The following is a 19,296-nucleotide window of genomic DNA, read 5'->3' on the forward strand; positions in this document are numbered from 1 at the left end:
GCAGTCACAGTCTGCCTGCATGCGTGACCCTGGGGTGCATAGCATACTCCCCCTCACAGACAAAGTCACGGCTGTCTGGAGCATCGTTCCCTCTGTCTAACCTTTTGCGGTCTCAGCAGTCTGCGGTGTCCTGTCTGTAACCTTTGTCTCTGATCCCTTTTGTCTCCTTCGTCATACACTGTGCAAGGGGAAAATGACGCTGTGGAAACAGGTGCCAAAATAACTTTGTACCACCCCACAATCTTGGGACCAAGATGTGTAAAGGTCACAGCCCAAAATGTATCTGCCTAGTTTGCATATTTGTCTCAATAAAAGGAGGCTCCACAGGACTGGCCAGCAGCTTGCATGCAGCCCACCTGTGCGCAGCTCACATGATGATCAACACCTGTCTTGTGCCTTCACTTCACACAAGCCTACTTCTATTTCACATTTGAAGTCTGACTCACATGTTTCTGATTATCAAGGGAGCTACTTACACTGTGACAGTCAGGGTATCCACAATCTCTTTCTGTAGCCTTGGCTCATTCCTGTAAATCTCCAGCAGTAGAAGAGCTTGATCATAGTCACCACAATAAATTTTATAGACGTTCTCCATCTCCTCTTTGAGCTCTTGGAATAAGGTGCCTACAAAGGTACAATATTGATTCTGTAGCACACCAATCACATCTCCAAGACAGGTACCTAAGAAAACCTTCAGAACCACCAAAGTAACAGCAGCAATAATTGTCCTCTAAACAATTAATCCTTGATTCTTACCTATGGAACTTAAGAGGCCCCTTCTCCTTTTTATGAAAAGCTAAAAGCCTATATCCAGAGTTGGCAAGTTAGTTCAAATTAAAACATAAGATCAATAAGTCCAGTGTCTAAATTACCAAGCTGACCCACTGCCTTCAATCTCCTTTGCTCTGGGCTCCCTACTTTTAGCTTCCCTACCACCTGGGTCCTCTTCCTAGTCTTCAGCTTGTCACTGTGGGAAGTTTTAATCCCTGCCAAGCTGACAACTTTTTCTTCCCTCATAGAAGTTGTTCTATAAACTATTAGATGGCAGAACTCTTGTATTCCATCAGCATTACTCTCCCAGTAAGGAATCCTTGATATGCTGCTAAAAAAGGAAAGGGGCAGTGTTATACAGTGGTTCCGCTCCTTCCTCCTGTGCCATGTCCAGAAAGTGGTGTTGGGGAATGAGTGTTCAGACCCCTGGGCTTTCACTTGTGGGGTGGCTCAGGGTTCCGTCCTCTCCCCCCATGCTTTTCAACATCTACATGCAGCTGCTGGGAGAGATCATCAGGGGGTTAGGGCTGGGTGTTCATCAGTATGCGGATGAAACCCAGCTCTACTTCTCTTTCAAATCAGAACCAGTGAAGGCAATGAAAGTACTGTGTGAGTGCATGGAGGCAGTTGGAGGATGGGTGGCGGCTAACAGATGGAGGTTGAATCCTGACAAGACAGAAGTACTGCTTTGGGCAGACAGGGGGTGAGCAGGTTTGGGGGAATCCCTGGTCCTGAATGGGGTAACTGTGCCCCTGAAAGACCAGGTGCGCAGCCTGGGAGTCATTATGGAATCACAGCTGTCCATGGAGGTGCAGGTCAATTCTGTGTCCAGCGCAGTTGTCTACCAGCTCCATCTGGTACACAGGCTGAGACCCTACCTGCCCACAGACTGTCTGGCCAAAATGGTACATGCTCTAGTTATCTCCTGCTTGGATTACTGCAATGCACTCTACATGGAGCTACCTTTGAAGGTGATCTGGAAACTACAACTAATCCAGAATGCGGCAGCTAGACTGGTGACTGGGAGCGGCCACCGAGAGCACATAACACTGGTCCTTAAAGACCTACATTGGCTCCCAGTGCATTTCTGAGCACAATTCAAAGTGTTGCTGCTGACCATTAAAGCTCTAAACGGCTTCGGCCCAGTATACCTGAACGAGTGTCTCCACCCCCATCGTTCAGCCCTGACATTGAGGTCTAGTGCTGAGGGCCTTCTGGCGGTTCCCTCACTGTGAGAAGTGAGGTTACAGGGAACCAGGCAGAGGGCCTTATTGGTAGTGGCACCCGCCCTGTAGAATGCCCTCCCATCAGATGTCAAGGAAATAAACAACTACCTGACTTTTAGAAGACATCTGAAGGCAGCCCTGTTTAGGGAAGTTGTTAATGTTTGAAGTTTTATTCTGTTTATAGTCCTCTGTTAAGAGCTGCCCAGAGTGACTGAGGAAACCCAGCCAGATGGGCAGGGTATAAATAATAAAATTATTATTATTATTATTATTATTATTATTATTATTATTATTATTAATGAGCTAACATGAAAACATGTTGTGATGACCTAAAGAAGTAGTACTGACCATACTGCCCTTTAGACATTTCCCTAAACATGCGGGAGTCACTTGTCCGTGAGCAACTCCTGTGCAACTGTGAGAATGTTTAGGACCCTAGGTTTTGATCACCTTTTTCCTACCCACCCCAACTCCCAGAATTAGCAACCCTTTCACAGCATTGTGCCAATTCCATGAGAAAGGTGCAGTCCATCAGTCATTTAAATATGGTGAAACCATGTCAACTTTCACCCAATTATGTGGGAATACCTTACACACAAGCAGTTCCCATTCATCTGGGGAAATGTATAAAGGGCATCTGTTTTCTCTTCACAAAAGAATGACCTAGAAGCCCGGGAAAACTGTAGCTTAGAAAATAATGCATGCTTGGCTCAGGTAGCAGTTGCCTGAGGACTCCTCTTTATGTTCTGCTAATTGGTTGCAACCCTGCACTTCTTTTTCTGTTCCAGCTGTGCAGCCTATGCAGCGCAGTTATAGTTCCCCTTTCTTAATGGCTTGGTGCAATTGTATTACCAGTGAAATTGTACTATGATCTTTGTCCTGTCCATGATTTGGGGTTATGAATTAAATATTAGCACAAGTTACCAAAGTTTGTTTAGCTCCTTGGCCATGTAAACACCTTCAGAGTATGGTAATTCTTTTCTGCTTCTACAGATGGTAGGATCAATATTGAAAACACAGGAGGAATTAATAATAATAATAATAATAATAATAATAATCTTTATATCCCATCCATCTGGCTGGTCAGCATCACAGCAATTATTGCTAGCAATAAACAGAAGTTAATGTAACACAAAGCATATCACTGATTTAATAACATCTGTCTCAGATGGCTGGTTGTTATATTCCCACTCACTGATATGGTAGAGCTGCTCATGCTCCTGGTTCATTGCAGCTTCAAGTCCTTTCAGGAAACGTCTGGAGATGTGCAGGACATCATCTATATTGGAGAAAAGTCCTTCCAGGTCAATCTCAGGTAGCTAAAAGGTATAATAGATTAGGAGAATGCATCAGTTATTTCTCTGTGTGTCCATGAGTGAGCAAATGATTACTGTTTGAACAGTAATCCGAATGTTGCTTCTAAAGGTACATCTAGAATCAAACACCCATGCATTCTGGGACTGCAGAAACAGAGATCACATTATTGCAGAATGGATGTACCAAAGATGGGGCTTAATTGTCATTGCCTACCAGGAGAAAACGTGCTGACAACAGGACCCAGTGGTCACCTGTAGACAGACCTCTAAATAGCCAGGTCTTGTCTTAGTCTATAAACTACAGCATCTCCCCAAACAGCTACCACATACTGTTACCCAAAGCATCTCACCCTGCAGCCTACACACTGACTATCATGGTAGCTTCTTAGACTACATTCACACCATCTATTTAAAGTATTATGATACCACTTTAAACAGACACGGCTTCCCCCAAACAATTCTGGGAGCTGTAGTTTGTGAAAGGTGCTTCAAATTGTTAGGAAACCTTCCCTCACCCCCCAAGCTACAATTCACAGAGTTCCCTGTGAAGAGGGATTGACTGTTAATCCATTGTTAAATATATAGCGTGGCCTTAGCCTACCCCAAGTTCTGAATTTCACTACTAGGAAAAAATGCTTAGCTTTCTTAAGTTCCTTAATGCATCGTTGTTTTCTGAATTTGAGATTGCCTGTTGCGGATTTTAAAAACATTTTGCTGCACAATTCACTCCCATGGAAATGTGTAGAGGAGGGATAGCCAACCTGGTGCCCTCCAGATGATGCTGGACTACAACCCCCATCATCTTGGCTATGATGGAAGTTGGTGTGCATCATCGTCTGGGGGGTCACCCCCAGGTGTAGAGGATCTGCCTCACCTGCTTTTTCTGGAGGTGATTACGGATATCTGAAATGCACAGCTGAAGGTTCTGTACATAACTGGTCTCTGTGTTGATGAGCTCCTCCACAGCCAGCCGTTGGTTCTGCTCTGCTTTGTCCAGGAATGTCAGAGTTTCATATATGGGTTCAGTCTCTGGTGTCTCCTCAGCTGTCAGTTCATCTGTGCTGTCATTTGCCATATTGGGAGCTATAAAGAGAGAGGGAGACACAAGAGGAAAAGGTGGGTCACGAGTGCACATAATCCACTTAATAATCTTCAGGCCCATTCTAACTCTACACTTCAGTGGGAACATGCTGCTGGGTTTATTATTTTGCAAATGTCTTAAGGCAGAAGCTACTGTCTGTGCTCTGCCATGAGGCTGGCTGCTCCACCCATTGGCAGAGAGCTTCTGTTTTTTTTTTTTATAATAATTTTTATTAAGGTTTTCCAAATTAAAACAAATCAAAACAAATTAAATCCAATCTATAAACTTTTTGCCAATAACTAGGACTTCCCCTCCCTACCCCCTCTTGTGTTCCAAATCTTCCAAATAAGCAATTAAATTCAACAAGTTCTTATCCCCAAGTTACACTCTTCATCAATAACCCAATTTATCCAAATTCTCATCCCCTAAGATCGATCTATACCCTTCCACGAGTTTCCCCCTTTCAAACATAGTACAGATGGAAATAAGATAAATATGAATAATAATTTTACAGCCTTTGGATTCCAATTTTCCCTCCCCTCTTTCCCCTTTGCGTTTCACTTCTAATATCTTCCTGGAGTTCCCACATTACACTATGTCCCTCCGGTTCTTTGCCAGTCTTTAATTACGGATGTCCAATCGTAGAAGGAGTCTATCAAATAAGGGCCCATTTCTTCTATCCAGGTTTTTATATCCAGGAGTAAAAACTCCAATTTTGTATCCATAAGCTTGTCAAACCTGAATATCCCAAATGTTCCCCCAGTTCTGTCCAGTTCTTGTTATTTCCTTGTTCTTATCAATCATTCTCCTCCTTTTTATTTCTCTGTTCTCCCACAGAAATATTCTTTTTCCAAAAGTTTCTAGTGTCTCTGCAGAGGTTTGTTATTCATGGAGCAAGGCATTGCATCATGTTCCTTTCATTTTCCAACAAATAGTTCCATTGTTTCCTGTAGTGTGTAGACCTCTGTAGACAAAATAATGTTCCATTCCTGCAGTTTCCCAGGAGATTAAAAGTTCCATTCAACTGTTCAGATTTCCTGTGAAAAACACATGCAATATCCCTCGGCTCCTCTAGGTGGATTGCAATAACAAAGTTCCCTTCCAGAATCACATCCACCAGACCAAGTAGCTTGTTGACCGATATTTAAAACAGTTTGTATTCAATTTGTAACAAATATAACCGGCAAAGTCCTCATAACAAAGTCTCTATTTTAATCTTCCTTTTTGACAGCTCTTTGACAGCTGTCAAAACCTCCATCTCTTTTCTCCAGGCAGTTTCACGAATCGCTCCAGGGATTCCGGGGGGGTTGCTTTATTTTAAAAACAATTCCACTTTTCTCCTCCAGCTCAATCTTATAATTTTCCCTCGCGAAGTTGCTGATTCGGCAAGATAAGGTTACACTCGATCTTAGTTGTCCAGTCCTTTGTTTTGGCTCTTCTACAATTTAGGGGTGGGCTGACTTCCTTTTTTCCACCTCCCCCGTTCGCTCCGAATTTTAAAAATTTATCCCCTTTTTTTTAGTCCATATTCCAATTACTCACGGGTTCTTCTTTAGAGCCGAATTTTCAATAGAAGAAGTCAGCGCTCTCCGCCGGATGGCATGCGGCTGCGCTCGGCAGGGATAGCAGAGAACTCAAAGCACCACGCTTCTCCCCGGCACCCGATCCGTAGCCTTTAAAAAGGCTCCTTCACGAGTCGGGAGAGCGCTAACGGTGCCAGCCGAGTCTCCATGTCCACGGCCTCAATCTGGCCGTGGTTTTTGAGGGTCCCCGCATCGCCGGTGCGGTAGGACCCAGCCCCTGCCAAGCCGGCTCCCTCCAGAGCTCGGAGGGAGCCCGCCATTCGGCGATGGCGCCGACCCGGAAGTCGGCAGAGAGCTTCTGTAGCGCAGCAATGCCATCACATTTCACTTGTGAACCAGGAAGCTGCTTATTGTAATCTTGTCTGTGCCTTGAAAGTTACTAGGTGTCTTAATTTATTGAATGAGTAGATTTATATTCCACTTTCTGACTGCAGTCCTCAAATCAGCTTGCAGCATTTATGAGTACACAACAGGTACCCTGAGGTGAGAATCACAGAACATTCCCCTAAGATGCCCCTGAAGTGGCTTGTGCTGCATTGCTCCAAATGACACATCTCCATCCTTGAGTCAAGTTACAATATATATCTACATAATATACTTAAAATCACTAAAGAGCAAATTTTGATGTTGGCCTGGAATTGTGAGATAGCCTTTCGGAATATTTTGATGGTTGGGTTCTGCCGCCACCCACGTAAGCCACTTAGCACTCACTAGCATGTGGAAATGTGTTTCAGGACAGGACAGGAGGAGTGTGCAGCTTGCAAAGAAGTTTCTGAAACCTTACAAAAATAAAGTTTACAAATTGGTGGATTCAGCATGTTATCCTCAATAAAAACAGATGCGCTATCTTGTAAAATTGGGAGATTTAGACAGGAGAGGGTTAATGGAGCTAGAAGTTCTGTGAGGGACTCCCTTACTATGCTGTCCACATCCTGTTGCCCAAAGTGGCAACCCAAACGCTCTTGGAGTGCTTAAGTGTCATCTTACCCATAAAGCACCCATGTTGTATGACTTTTACTAAGGACTTCTATACAACGTTATATTTGCGTTGTATGTTGTAAACTGCCCTATGGTCTTCTGACTAAGGGCCATATACAAATTCAATAAATAGTAATAATAATACTGTAAAGCAGTGAACTTCAGCTGGGGGGCCGGGACCCACTACTTGGGTCGTGGGCTGATCTAAGATGGGTCACAAAAGAAGACTGCCAACATATTATATGTGCTAGAAACCGCCCAGAGTGGCTGGGGAGACCCCGACAGATGGGTGGGGTATTAATAATAATAATAATATCATTATCAATAATAAGTCAGTGACAAAAGTTGCCAAGTAAATAATTTTTTTAAGGCGATTTCTGGTTGATTGCACCCAATGAGCTGGGACTTTCTTAAGACTGGAGATCAGATGGAGGGCTGGGATTTTGCTGTCTCTTGGAAGATTTAAACCAGGAGCATAGTAAGACTTGTCAAGGTTAAGGAGTCCAGAGTCAAACCCAACTCCCTAACCGGTAGGCTGTCACCCTTCTAGGGAACCAAAATATTTGCAAAGTAACCAAATACAGCCAAGTAGATCTGAAGCAACTGATTTAGACTAAGGCACTTTCCCAAATGATCACACAGAAGTATAGCATTGTACAGAACAATACAGAACCCCATAAGATTCCAGTGATCTCCTTCCAAAAGAAACCGAACCTGGATAAGCGTTGTACTCCTAGAATTTCTCACTGCTTGAACAAAGTGTAACAATATTCTCACTTGACAAAACATTCATTCTCTGTAAGCTGACAAAATTTCAGTATACCTTGAGAAAAGATCCCTGGCTATCCTACTGACAATTAGTAATGTGCACGTTTTTGTGTGTGTAGCATCCTCACCCCTAAAATAAAACCAGAAGACTTAAGAACTGAATGGAAATGGTCCACATAAATAAACAGACCATAGAGAAGATTTCTGTACACCACAAGACCGTGTCTTTACACTACAGTATTGTATTCTGAACAGCGTGCCAGTCTGTGCTATACATCCATAGTGCTGGGTTATTTTTATCTGATTGCTGCTGTTGATCAATTGTATTCACTGCAGGCTAGCTATTGCAAAAGACACTTTAAAATCTATTGAATCTAGCAAGGGGAACCACAGATGGCTCGTATGTAGAAGCTTCCTTTCACTTGAATAATTCAACACTATTTATTAATGCAACAGAAAGGCGGCAAATAGAAAGCTGGAACCCTGGTCATCATTGTTCTGTCCTCCTGGATTCTAACCACAAAGGGGCTGCTTTACCTGAGAAGAGATGCACTTGTCAGGCCTGGAACCTTTTGTTCTGTTTGTATCCCATTATGCTGACAGACATTTTAGAGAGATGATATTGGAATAAAGAAGCAAAAGCAAAAAAAAAGAGAAAGATGGACTGAGACTGCCTATTTCTAAAATAGGTTAATGTAGTTGAGAACCAGTCCAGGGTTCCCAGGCCTGGGACCAGAAGAAAGGCTCCTGGGGAGGCTCAAGTAATGAGATAACCCACTATCACAAAAGTTGAGAATTCCCAATTCTCTATTCATTCTTCTTCTTCTTCTTCAGCACACATCATGTGGCCTCCTCAGGCCCAGCACTTGACGATTGCTTCAAAATCAATAGATGGTCCAGGGGAAAACAAACTCTTCCATACTGTGATGAGCGCTGACACAGGTTCAACTGTTGTTTCTCTTGAAGATCTTCTTTCAGGGGTCTTGCCTTATGATTCTGGTTGGAACATTTTGTCCGTGCCTCTCTTGCTTTCACTTTGAAACAAGCCTTATAGAGAGTTCAGGGAAGAAGCTATCAGTTTCATTTCCTTCAATTTTCTGCCAGCAGGAAAGAAATAAGACAAAGGGAGAAGGCATGCTTTTTTCAATAAACAAGTGTTCCCCACTCTTTCTGTAACAAATAGCACATATTTTAAAATCAACCTCTTTCACCCTCAGAAATGTATTTCAGAAGGTCTGCTGTAAAGTTTGTAGAACTGAAGGAGGGGCAACCCTTGTATACTGGGGTTAAAATCCTTAGTAGCAAAAATATTATATTTTCAGATATTTGGACGCATGAGTCTCTTCCACAGATCCAACTGCATATCTTTTTTGCTCACATTACAACAACAACAATGACAAAAGGCACAATCAAATTAAGCAATATCAGACTTGTAGATGTGACAATTCCTAACACACTATGTGCTGGAGGAGTCCATATAGTGGCAGTGTTTGCACACTGCTTTAAAAAAAGAGTCAAACTTAGGTATGGTTTAAAGGTGACTGTGCAGCACGCTGGTACACAGAGCAGAAACTTGTGGTTGCTCACCCCTCCCTTCCCCTGCTCCAGCTGCTCTTGTGCTGCCAAGATGGGCTTATTGTTTGTCTCCCCCAAAGAGTGGAACAAACCTAGGCAGGGGTGCCGACTTATAAAAAATATTGGGGGGGCGGGGGCCCATACCGACTTATAAAAAATATTGGGGGGGCCCAAGACCTCCAAACCGCTGCTGCTGGGGGAACGAAAGGGACGAGCCCCGGGCTGCCCCAACCATAAGTGAACCTGTGAGGGCCCGCCCTTTGCGGCAGCCGATTGGCTGCCGCCGTGGGCAGTGAATATTAATGAGCTAGGGGGAATCCCCGCTTCTCGCGGGGCTGACGCCAGCCCCACGAGATTGTTGATGGATCGAGAGCCCGCAACCCCACCCCCTCTCTAGATCGGGAGTGGCTTTGTTTTAACTCATTACTGAATGTATTTTAAAAGGTAACTATCGTCAAACAAGGAAAAAAAAAATACCAACATAATTTTGTGATTTTACAAAGCATAATATAACTAATAATTTTCTTAAATTTTGGGGGGGGCGGAGGCCCAGATGGCTATGGAAATCCCACAAGCAGGACCTGAGCACAACAGCAACTGGTATTCAGAGGCATACTGCCTCTGACAGTGAAAACAGAACATTGTGACATGGCAACCCTATAGGGAGGGCAGCAAACGGCAAAACGATGTTGGGAAGCTGAATTTCACTTTCTCATCTGAACTAACCAGGCCATTCTTTGGCTGAAGGCTTCTACGTGGACTTGAAAGTGCATAACTTTGACAGTACTGGAGGCGGATGAAAAGCTAGGCAATAGGGAAGAACTCATACTACCTTTCCTGCTGAACTGGTCTGTTATTTGGGGCAAGTCACTGGCCCTACATATACCTGAGAGACAGCCTGCTTTGTAGAACTCCCCAATTTTCCAATCAACATATGGCAAAAATGAGGGAGAGAAGGCCCAATGCAAACAAGTGACAGCACTGAATAATGGCAGTAAGCTGAGTACTCTGTTGGGCCCAATAGACGAACCTATCTGCATGTTCAGAAAAAGCATGTGGTATGACTCTTTTGGGACATGCCATTTCAGAGAATTCCATGACTGAGGGCTCTCAGGTAAAGGTAAAGGTAAAGGTACCCCTGCCCGTACGGGCCAGTCTTGACAGACTCTGGGGTTGTGCGCCCATCTCACTTAAGAGGCCAGGGGCCAGCGCTGTCCGGAGACACTTCTGGGTCACGTGGCCAGCGTGACAAAGCTGCATCTGGCGAGCCAGAGCCGCACACGGAAACGCCATTTACCTTCCCGCTGGTAAGCGGTCCCTATTTATCTACTTGCACCCGGAGGTGCTTTCGAACTGCTAGGTTGGCAGGTGCTGGGACCAAGCAGCGGGAGCGCACCCCGCCGCAGGGATTCGAACCGCCGACCTTTCGATCGGCAAGTCCTAGGCACTGAGGCTTTAACCCACAGCGCCACCTGCGTCCCCTCTGAGGGCTCTCACCTGCCTGCAAAACTCTACCGTGTCTGGGTCTCTGAATGTAGCCTTCTCTCACACATACTATTTTTCCAGATGCTGCTGGAAAGTATGTAATAATAATAATAATAATAATAATAATTTTTATTATTTATACCCTGCCCTTCCTGGCCAGAACTGGGCTCAGGGTGGCTAACACCAATAAAATTACAATAAAACATAATAGGGGTGGGAGTTAATTAAACTATGGGTTAAAATACAATTTAAAAAGCAGCCTCATTTTAATAGTAGCCCAAAAATCAAAACCATAAAGGGATGGAAACATAAGGGTCAGGCTGAGTCTAAACCAAAGGCCAGGTGAAACAGCTCTGTCTTGCAGGCACAGTGACTTCCACAGTCCCTTTCTGTACCTGCTGAAGGAGTCCTGCTGCCACCCAGTTCAGGTTGTTCCTTTTCCCAAGCAGGGCTTCTGTACTGTTAATAATTGGGAGGGGGAGATTAAAAACAAGTGATGCTTCTCACAACTCAACCGCACCTGTAGAATCCCTACTTGCCATTCAGCTGTTAAATGCTCAGGGATGCTGCCAGAAAGCAAAAAAAAAAAAAAAAAAAAAAAGTGGCTAACATATTGGTTCTCTAAAAACTATGGGAAAAGCAGCTTTCCCTTTTACCGCCTCCTGTGACAGGCACCTGCTCTTCCCCGCAGAAGTCAGTAAATGTGCAGGATCTGGAATGTGGTTATGCAACCTTCCCACTCATCCTTGCAGGGAGAGACAGCCGTCCCTGATTAATGGCTGCCCGGGAGATTTTGTGAGACACACACAATTCCAAGGACTTGGCCCCTGCCCTTTCGGAGGACATCTCCTCCATCAGCAAAGTGCTTGCTGTCAGCTCTCCTTGGCTTTTTTGCCTCTTAATTCTTACCTGCTAATTAGCTGGGGACTTCTCGACTTGTTTAAGCTGCCTTGCTGCTGCTGCTGCTGCTGCCGCCGCTGCTGCCTCTGAGTTAATGATCAACCCACTGCGTTCCAGCTGCAGAAGCACAGGCTTGTTTGTGTGTATGTGTGCAGAGGACTGGCTGGCCCACTCAGCTGTGTGCAAGTAAGTGTCTGTGAGCCAGGCCGGGCTCCGTTCCCTCGCTGCCATTCCCTCGCTGCTCTGTTTACTGCAGCCACACAGGCTATGCGGGAGTCAGATGAGTGTATTCGCTCACAGTGCTCCAAAACAAGAGAATATGCATCCAAGGCAACCCCTGCCAGGGTGGCAGCAGGCCAGCTGTAGAGATTTCTAGATGGAAATGAATGGGCCCTGCGGCCTGGCAGGGGGGCCAGCTGCAGGAAAAAAGAAACACCTTCACAACACAATAGGAAAATCCTGCGGGGAGCCAAGAGCAGTGCAGGCCACAAACAGCAACTCAGCTGACTGAGCTTTGGCTGTCAGCCACCTCTCAGTCCAAGGCACTCCCTCAAAGCCTGTTTACTAACTGGCAAACCCTCAGCATGTTCCAGCCTCAGTGCAACGTCCCGTGGGCAGCTTCATTTACTCTTATTAACAAGCATGGTCTGGAGGTTTATGACAGCCATGAGCAAACAGGCTTTGCTTTCAAAAGAAAAGATGCCCCGGAAAATATATAAACTGTGGTCTGTATTCCTGCCGCTATGCCTGACAGGTGGGGACATAAGTTCTCCCTAGAGGCTGATTTCTGAGCATTTGGTAATTACAGGTTTTTGCACCATAATAGCCCCAAATCAAAACAGATTTGATTGGGAAGGAGCACAAATTGTACCAGCGGAGGAGGGAGGTTTAATGCTTAATTCATGTTTATTAAATTTCACATCTTTATAATCATGCCGGGGGCGGCACAGGCGATGACTCCAAAAAGCAGCAGCCAGCCAGCCAGGCTTCTCAGCTTTGATGGCATGGCTTTCTCGTGGCCTAGCTGGCTCTCTTGGCGGTTTTGTGATGGTGTGTGTGGCTGTAGGTAGGTTTCCTCAAGGTGACCTGGGAAGGTTGAGAAGAAGGAATGGCATAACAGCATATCCCCCAGTTCTACCAGTCAAATCAGTAGAATCTGTTATAATTCACTGGCTTCAGCATATTTGCCTTGCATCTTCTCCCCAAATTTGTCTTCCTGTTGCTAACAAATCTAATGTCAACAACATTTAACAAAGCTTAGCTTGCGTGTTTTTAAGGGCTGGGATTTTCTAGCCTGACACCATTCTTTACTGTATGGTAGCTGTTTTACTTTTTAGGCTGTTGGTTTTCAGCTGTGCTGTTACTTCTGCTTGCTTATTTTATTTTGATGAATTGCTTTAAGCAAAGGTTTCTACAGAAAGGCAACTTATAAGAACATGTTGATGTTTTAAAAGTTCTAGCACTAGATGCAGCCTTGTATACTGGGATGATGCATATGGAGGCCTGCAGATTACAAATTAGATTTGCTGAGGAAATCCCAAAACAAGTCCAGAAGGTGACACTGGAGCACTGTCAACAGGACACAAAAAAACAGCCAAGGGCTGAAAAGGGGACTGGGCAACCAGGAGGGCATACTTTAAAGCAGAGATCGCCAACTGTTTCCCATCAGTAGACACATGTAGAACTTTGAGAATGTTCAGTCGGTGCTAGCCATAAAATATCTGCTCTGTGAGCATGGCATAATGACTTCCACATCTAAAAAAGCAGAAAGATGGGACTTATCAACACCTCCATTTGCCCCACTGCCCACCCGACCCCCAGAAAACCCAATCATTAGTGATGAATTGTCACAAATGACACTCAGGTTTTCTGTGGATTGCTGTTTGTTCCGATTCAGCACAAAAGCGTAGGTTTTCCAGGGCAAACTGCTCAGATTCCAAGTGTACCTGTTTTTAGCCAACAGATCCTTGAATGAATGCTCAGTAGACAAATCTAACTGAACATAGGAACCCGCAATAGTAAAATATAGTGATTGGGTCATTTAACCTCTGGTATGATACTAGAATTGTTTGTCACATAAAAGAACCAAGAGAAGGGCAGGTCGGGTTACAAAGGTTGACAGTGCCCAGCAATTGAAGGAGGCTCTAGAGTTGGGTCAAAAAACCTCAGGATGGTCAGTACAGGTAACTTAGGATAGCCAGGATATGAATGTAGGTTGCCTCACAGGCCTATTTTCTTATTGTATGTTCTTGGGCTCGAAAGAGACCTTGGCTATGCAGGCTGTATGCTGGGTAAGACTCTCATTTTAAACCTTCCAACTTACAAAGCTTGCGCTATTTCCTCAGAAGGCCTAATCTATCACTGTCACTTTTTCCTTCAGGTCAGCTGAAGTTACCTTTTGCCTCTTTAATCACCACCCACCGCTATCTATCCTATTCAGCTGTCCAGCAATTACATTAGGAACAGCCATATAACGTCATAATATTCACAGCTTTTGCTTGCCATCCAATTTTACTTGCAAGCCTCCTTAGTCACAAGAATCTACATATTTCTTGGTCTTTGCCTTTTCCATTTATTAATACACAACGAAATATAAAAACTCATGTTTGCGGTCTTTTGACACTCCATTCTCATTATGAGGCCAGATCAATGGCCTCAAGCTCTTTGTTGAGTTATTTATTGATCCTCCTTCGAATTCTCAGGCCTTCCATTTAATATCATAGCTTGTACCATCTGGTCACCTTGCCCCTAATATGTTCCTCAACTAGCCCATCTCTGTGATCAATCTTTTTGTCCCATTTTCTCATCAACCCAGCATTACTGGGCTCAACACCAAATGAATATTTTCCCTTTATAGTTTTACCAAGATTGTTCCTGTTATTTCAAATGCTCTTGAGCTTTCCAAAAGCATTAACACATCATCTTATTATTTTTCTTTAAATTTATCTAGCACTGACATTCTTAATATCTCTCACTGATCTCCTTAGTTCTGCAGCACTAGGCTACCTCTCTGCACAAAGCAATGGTTTTCAGACGATTTCCATATAAGTTTCAAGGGGAGCATGTAGTATTTCATGCACACCCAACTCAGCAAATGTTTAAGACGTGGTACTTAAAGAAGTTACAGGGACGAATCTTAGCAATTCCGTCTGTTTGTCTCCATTAAATTGCTTCTATTCCAGTAAATCATGCTGTTCAAACTGTTACGGTGCACATGATCTAATGGTAAAATAACCAACGATTTGAAAGAACATCAAGATATTGAGATGCTTGCTCTGGAAACTATCGTTTAAAATGACCTCCCTCACATAGAGATGAGTACATGTGAAGTGTGATAGAAGAGCAGTAACTAATCACAGCAGTAAGGTCATTAGCACACTGTGCCCAGACAAGGTAAGTAGGGTCTTAACATCTCTTAGGTGATATTCCATTTAATGTTCATTTGGTGTCATCATCCTAATGATGGAATATCATGCTACCACATGGGGCTTTGGTCACTTGATGTACTCAATTTCCAATGCACTCAAATTTTATGAGACTGGAAATTCAATCTGTTGTCAAGCCCATGTTCTGATTCAGGAATAAATACAAACAAAAGGTAAGCAGGAAGAAGGGACAAAAATCAGTTGCCTATAACATACACCAATGGTCAGGTCATTTTTGCCACAGATGTGGAGTTATTAAAGTAGTGCAGGATATAACACTTCCATTTCCCCTTCACTTTCAGACAGGTTTTAATACCACCTAGTAAGAATGGTGATACATATTGTGTATGTTCATCAAGTGAGTTGAAACAGAGATCCAATTCATGTGATACTTTGTGTCACAATTTCATTCAAGTCCATTTTTTCTATGTTGCACTGCTTACAATGCTAGACTACTTTACTTGCAAGAGAAAGCTTTTTTGTTTTTTTGGACATAAGCACTTGATTGTCAGAAGTGATTCTGAGTCCAGAACCCCTTTCATTTATCATTTCTTATTTCTGATCCATGGAATTTGCAGAAACAATCAGAAGGTCACTGGTTCGAATCCCCACGACGAAGTGAGTTCCCATTGTTCAGTCCCAGCTCCAGCCAACCTAGCACTTCGAAAGCACACAGTGCAAGTAGATAAATAGGTACCGCTCCGGCGGGAAGGTAAACGGTGTTTCCGTGCGCTGCTCTGGTTCACCAGAAGCAGCTTAGTCATGCTGGCCACATGACCCGGAAGTTGTACGTCGGCTCCCTCGGCCAATAAAGCGAGATGAGCGCCGCAACCCCAGAGTCGGTCATGACTGGACCTAATGGTCAGGGGTCCCTTTACCTTTATCTGCTTATGAAACCCATAAGATTTCATGCTTATGAAGCTGCAGCTGAAATACCCTTTGATTCCTTGTTCATTTAGATAGTGGTTGATATCAACCTCTAAATAAAGCTGTCCACCAACTTCTGGTTGATTAAGCATGCCACCTTCTATTTATCAAATAACTACTGGTATTTAAAAAACAAACAAACAAGCAAGCAAGCCAAAACTTATTTTGAGTTTTTCTGAGATATTAAGGAAAGTGGTAGATATTAAGGTTTAGTGTGTACTGCAAAGTGTAATCTGTTGTGAAATTGGGTGTTGCCCCAGTGTAGAATCTTCCTTTCATGATTTCCCAGCATGGGGGCCTGATCTTAACCCTTTGCTCCCTGCTGCAGTCCTGATCCAGATCTTCCCCTCTCCTGATCTGTGCTGGCTATTTCTAAAAGTAAAATCCTGCACTTAATGGCAAACCACAAGACTCATTGTAACTTGGTCCTTGTTTTCTCCTGCTCCAGAGGCTAGGATCCGAACCAAAGGCTTCAAGTTACAAGAAAGCAGATTCTGACTAAACATCAGGAAGAACTGTTTGACAGTGGAAGAGACTCCCTTGGGGGGGGGGCTGGATTCTCCTTCCTTGGAGGATTTTGGATAACAATCTGTCATGGATGCTTTAGCTGAGATTCCTGCATTGCAGGGGGTCGGACTAGATGACGCTTGGGTCCCTTGCAACGCTACAATTTTCTTATTCTTATTCTTATTTTAATAAGCATACACTACCATTCATTATTGGGAGGAAAGGGCATCTTACTTTTTCCTGTTACAGTGCCAGACCCAAACCAAAATAGTTTGAGAAGCAAAGTTTGCCTTTAACCTTCAGCCCCAACAAATGTTCTCCACCTACTATTTAGCTAAAGCTTTCAATTTTGGCTACTAACCTGTGGCTCTCCAGATGTGGCTGGACTGCAACTCCCATTATTCCTGATCATGCTGGCTGGAGGTGACAACATCTGGGGGCTCCCCACTTTCAAATGCTGCCCTATGCACACTTGTGAGCAAGCACCTCAGAACTCAATGGGACTTACACCTGAGTAAGCCGGCATATGGCCTGAGATGCAGAATGGTTAATCTATTGACTTAGTCATAATGAGCTTTCACACCTGCTTCTGAATTTTGAATGCATACAGAACCCTAATTGAGAAATATACATAACTGTTCTGTTTCAATGAATATTACTTAATGCACAATAAAGGCTCTAGACACAGAATCACTGTTATAGCTAAGAATTCTCACTCATTCCATAGATAAAAAATTACTGAAAGTCTAGGGGAAAGTCTGTATCATGTGGTACTGCCTCTCTAACCACCATAATTGTGTGGGTCACAGCATAAACAGCAAAAGAAAAAAAAAATTAAGAAGTCAATGAATATCAGCATAGGGGACCTGAGGTGAGCAGAACATATTAAATGTCAGCATTTTAGTTCCAAGAGGTGTATTTATGGGCTGGGAGCCTGTAATAGGCTTGGCTGTTCTGATGTCTGCCCATTTAATATAGGATAAAGGTCTCTTCGGTGATCAGGCTTGCACTCAGCAGAACATTATCTTTCAGAATTTTAAGCAACCTTCTCTCTAATTTCACCACCCCCCCCACAATTCGATCTAGTCCTAATGCATCCTCTGTCCTACATCTCTCTCCTCCCATTTGAACTTTATAAAAGAATGGAAAATCTTCACTGAAAACCTAATTGTTCTCTCCTGGGGCAGAAATGGTTGCTATTAACCTTCATCTCTTGAACCTTTGAAGGGTCTCAATTGAGCAGTTTAAATGCAGCTAATCAGGGTGATAGGAAACCATCTCTTAAGGTTGCCAGTAACTGCAATGGGTTGTTGCTTCCTGAACAGAGCACCGTCTCTTATGTTTTCCATTAGCTTCCTCTCCCAATCCAGTGCCTTCCATTTATTTTACTCCCTGCAATTTCCCCAAGGTTATCCTTAAGCAGTCTCACATCTAGAAGGATGGGGGAGGAGGACATAGAAAACCATCCTGGCCTCTCACCAGGTTGGCTAACGCAGCCAAAAATAGTAAACAATGTCAATACTGTATGAACATAAGATAATGCAGCAACGCTGAGAGTCACTCCCACAGCATCCCTGGCAACTGCGCCATTACTTACCAATCACAACACTGCACACTGCCCCCAAATTACCCATGCAGGAATGCATGATGACATCATGGAAACATTACCTCTAAACCTTAATGCATGGTGATCATACTCCCTTGAAGCGCCCACGCCACCTTGTCTATCAGATCCTCCCATGGCTCAGTGTGTATCAATACAACAACTGATGCTTGCCGCCACAAGCTCCAGAGCTCTCCCTAGAAAGAGGCTTGAACCCCCTCCCCTCCCACAGTCAGGGTTGCCATATTCCCAAAAGTGAAAATCTGGGCAAAGTTGTTGACCAGCTTTTTTCTTTTAAAAAAATCACCCAATTTGTCATACTCTGGGCTTTTCCTGGACATTTTATCGATTCGGTGAAAACCTCTTTGACAAAGCCAGATCCAGAGGGGGAGGGTGGGGTGGAGAGGGAGGAAGTGCCATTCAAGTGAGAATAAACAAGCCTATTCCATAGACCAGTATGCAGATCTGCATGTAAAATCCACAGCTAGTCTCTCCACTCCAGCCAAGGGCCTGGATCCCTCTGCTTTGCAGGCCCTACCTATACATTTGAATGCTCACAGATCTGTAGGTACAGGGAGTGGTGTTGCTCCATGTCTCTTAATATATAAAATCTGAGATATCTGTTCTTGGTGTTTTATTCTGACTGGCTCCTGAGTCAAATGTGTTGTGTAGATAAGGATTGTATTGTCAGTAGAAACAGTAAATGGCTTTTAAAGTTCTTTTTTGAATTCCATTTTTTAAAGAAAAAGAAAACAAGATGGCACAGGCATAGATGAGGGGCATTTTACTGCTTACTGTCTGTGATGGTATAAACACCACGCACAAGCAGTCTGCAACAGCAGTGTAACATTTGTCACAGTAGATGCACTTGCTGGGGTGAAAAATGCTGTTTCTTAAGCAAAGTAGTTTCAGTGCTGGAAAACCCTGATTTCCCCCACAACTCAGGTGCTAGTTGGGGGAAAGACACTTTTATATGTGCTGTAACAAGTGCACATTCATTGCACTGCAAAATGATGATCACCTGGAAAGGTCCATGGAGCCTTGCATTATTAGGCAGGAAGACAGCCCGTCCAGTTAAATTAGAACCAGTCTGAGTTTAATGATGAGCAAAAAGCCTGGGAATTGTAGGCAGAGCTTGATGATTAATACCT

The 19,296-nt window shown here is 43.8% G+C and overlaps 1 protein-coding gene across 10 annotated transcripts in view; it reads right to left on the reverse strand.

Annotated features, from left to right (window-relative positions):
• ARHGEF37 (Rho guanine nucleotide exchange factor 37) overlaps positions 1-19,296 on the reverse strand; it is a 45,353-nt gene that overhangs the window by 17,926 nt on the left and 8,131 nt on the right. For 3 of the 10 annotated variants that reach the window (XM_083719017.1, XM_083719014.1, XM_083719011.1), the window contains exons 2-4: positions 4,188-4,396; positions 3,193-3,316; positions 477-624 (exon numbers count right to left, since the gene is read on the reverse strand). In XM_083719017.1, the coding sequence (XP_083575143.1) occupies positions 477-624; positions 3,193-3,316; positions 4,188-4,388 (473 nt within the window). In that variant the 5' untranslated portion in view covers positions 4,389-4,396. Of the gene's footprint in view, positions 1-476; positions 625-3,192; positions 3,317-4,187; positions 4,397-6,688; positions 6,752-7,530; positions 7,760-11,692; positions 12,269-19,296 lie in introns of those variants that run through there. The other 7 variants (XM_083719010.1, XM_083719008.1, XM_083719013.1 and 4 more) reach the window with 6 other exon arrangements.

The sequence above is a fragment of the Podarcis gaigeae genome, assembly GCF_964106915.1.
Source record: "Podarcis gaigeae genome assembly, chromosome: 2".
Lineage (NCBI taxonomy): Eukaryota > Metazoa > Chordata > Lepidosauria > Squamata > Lacertidae > Podarcis > Podarcis gaigeae.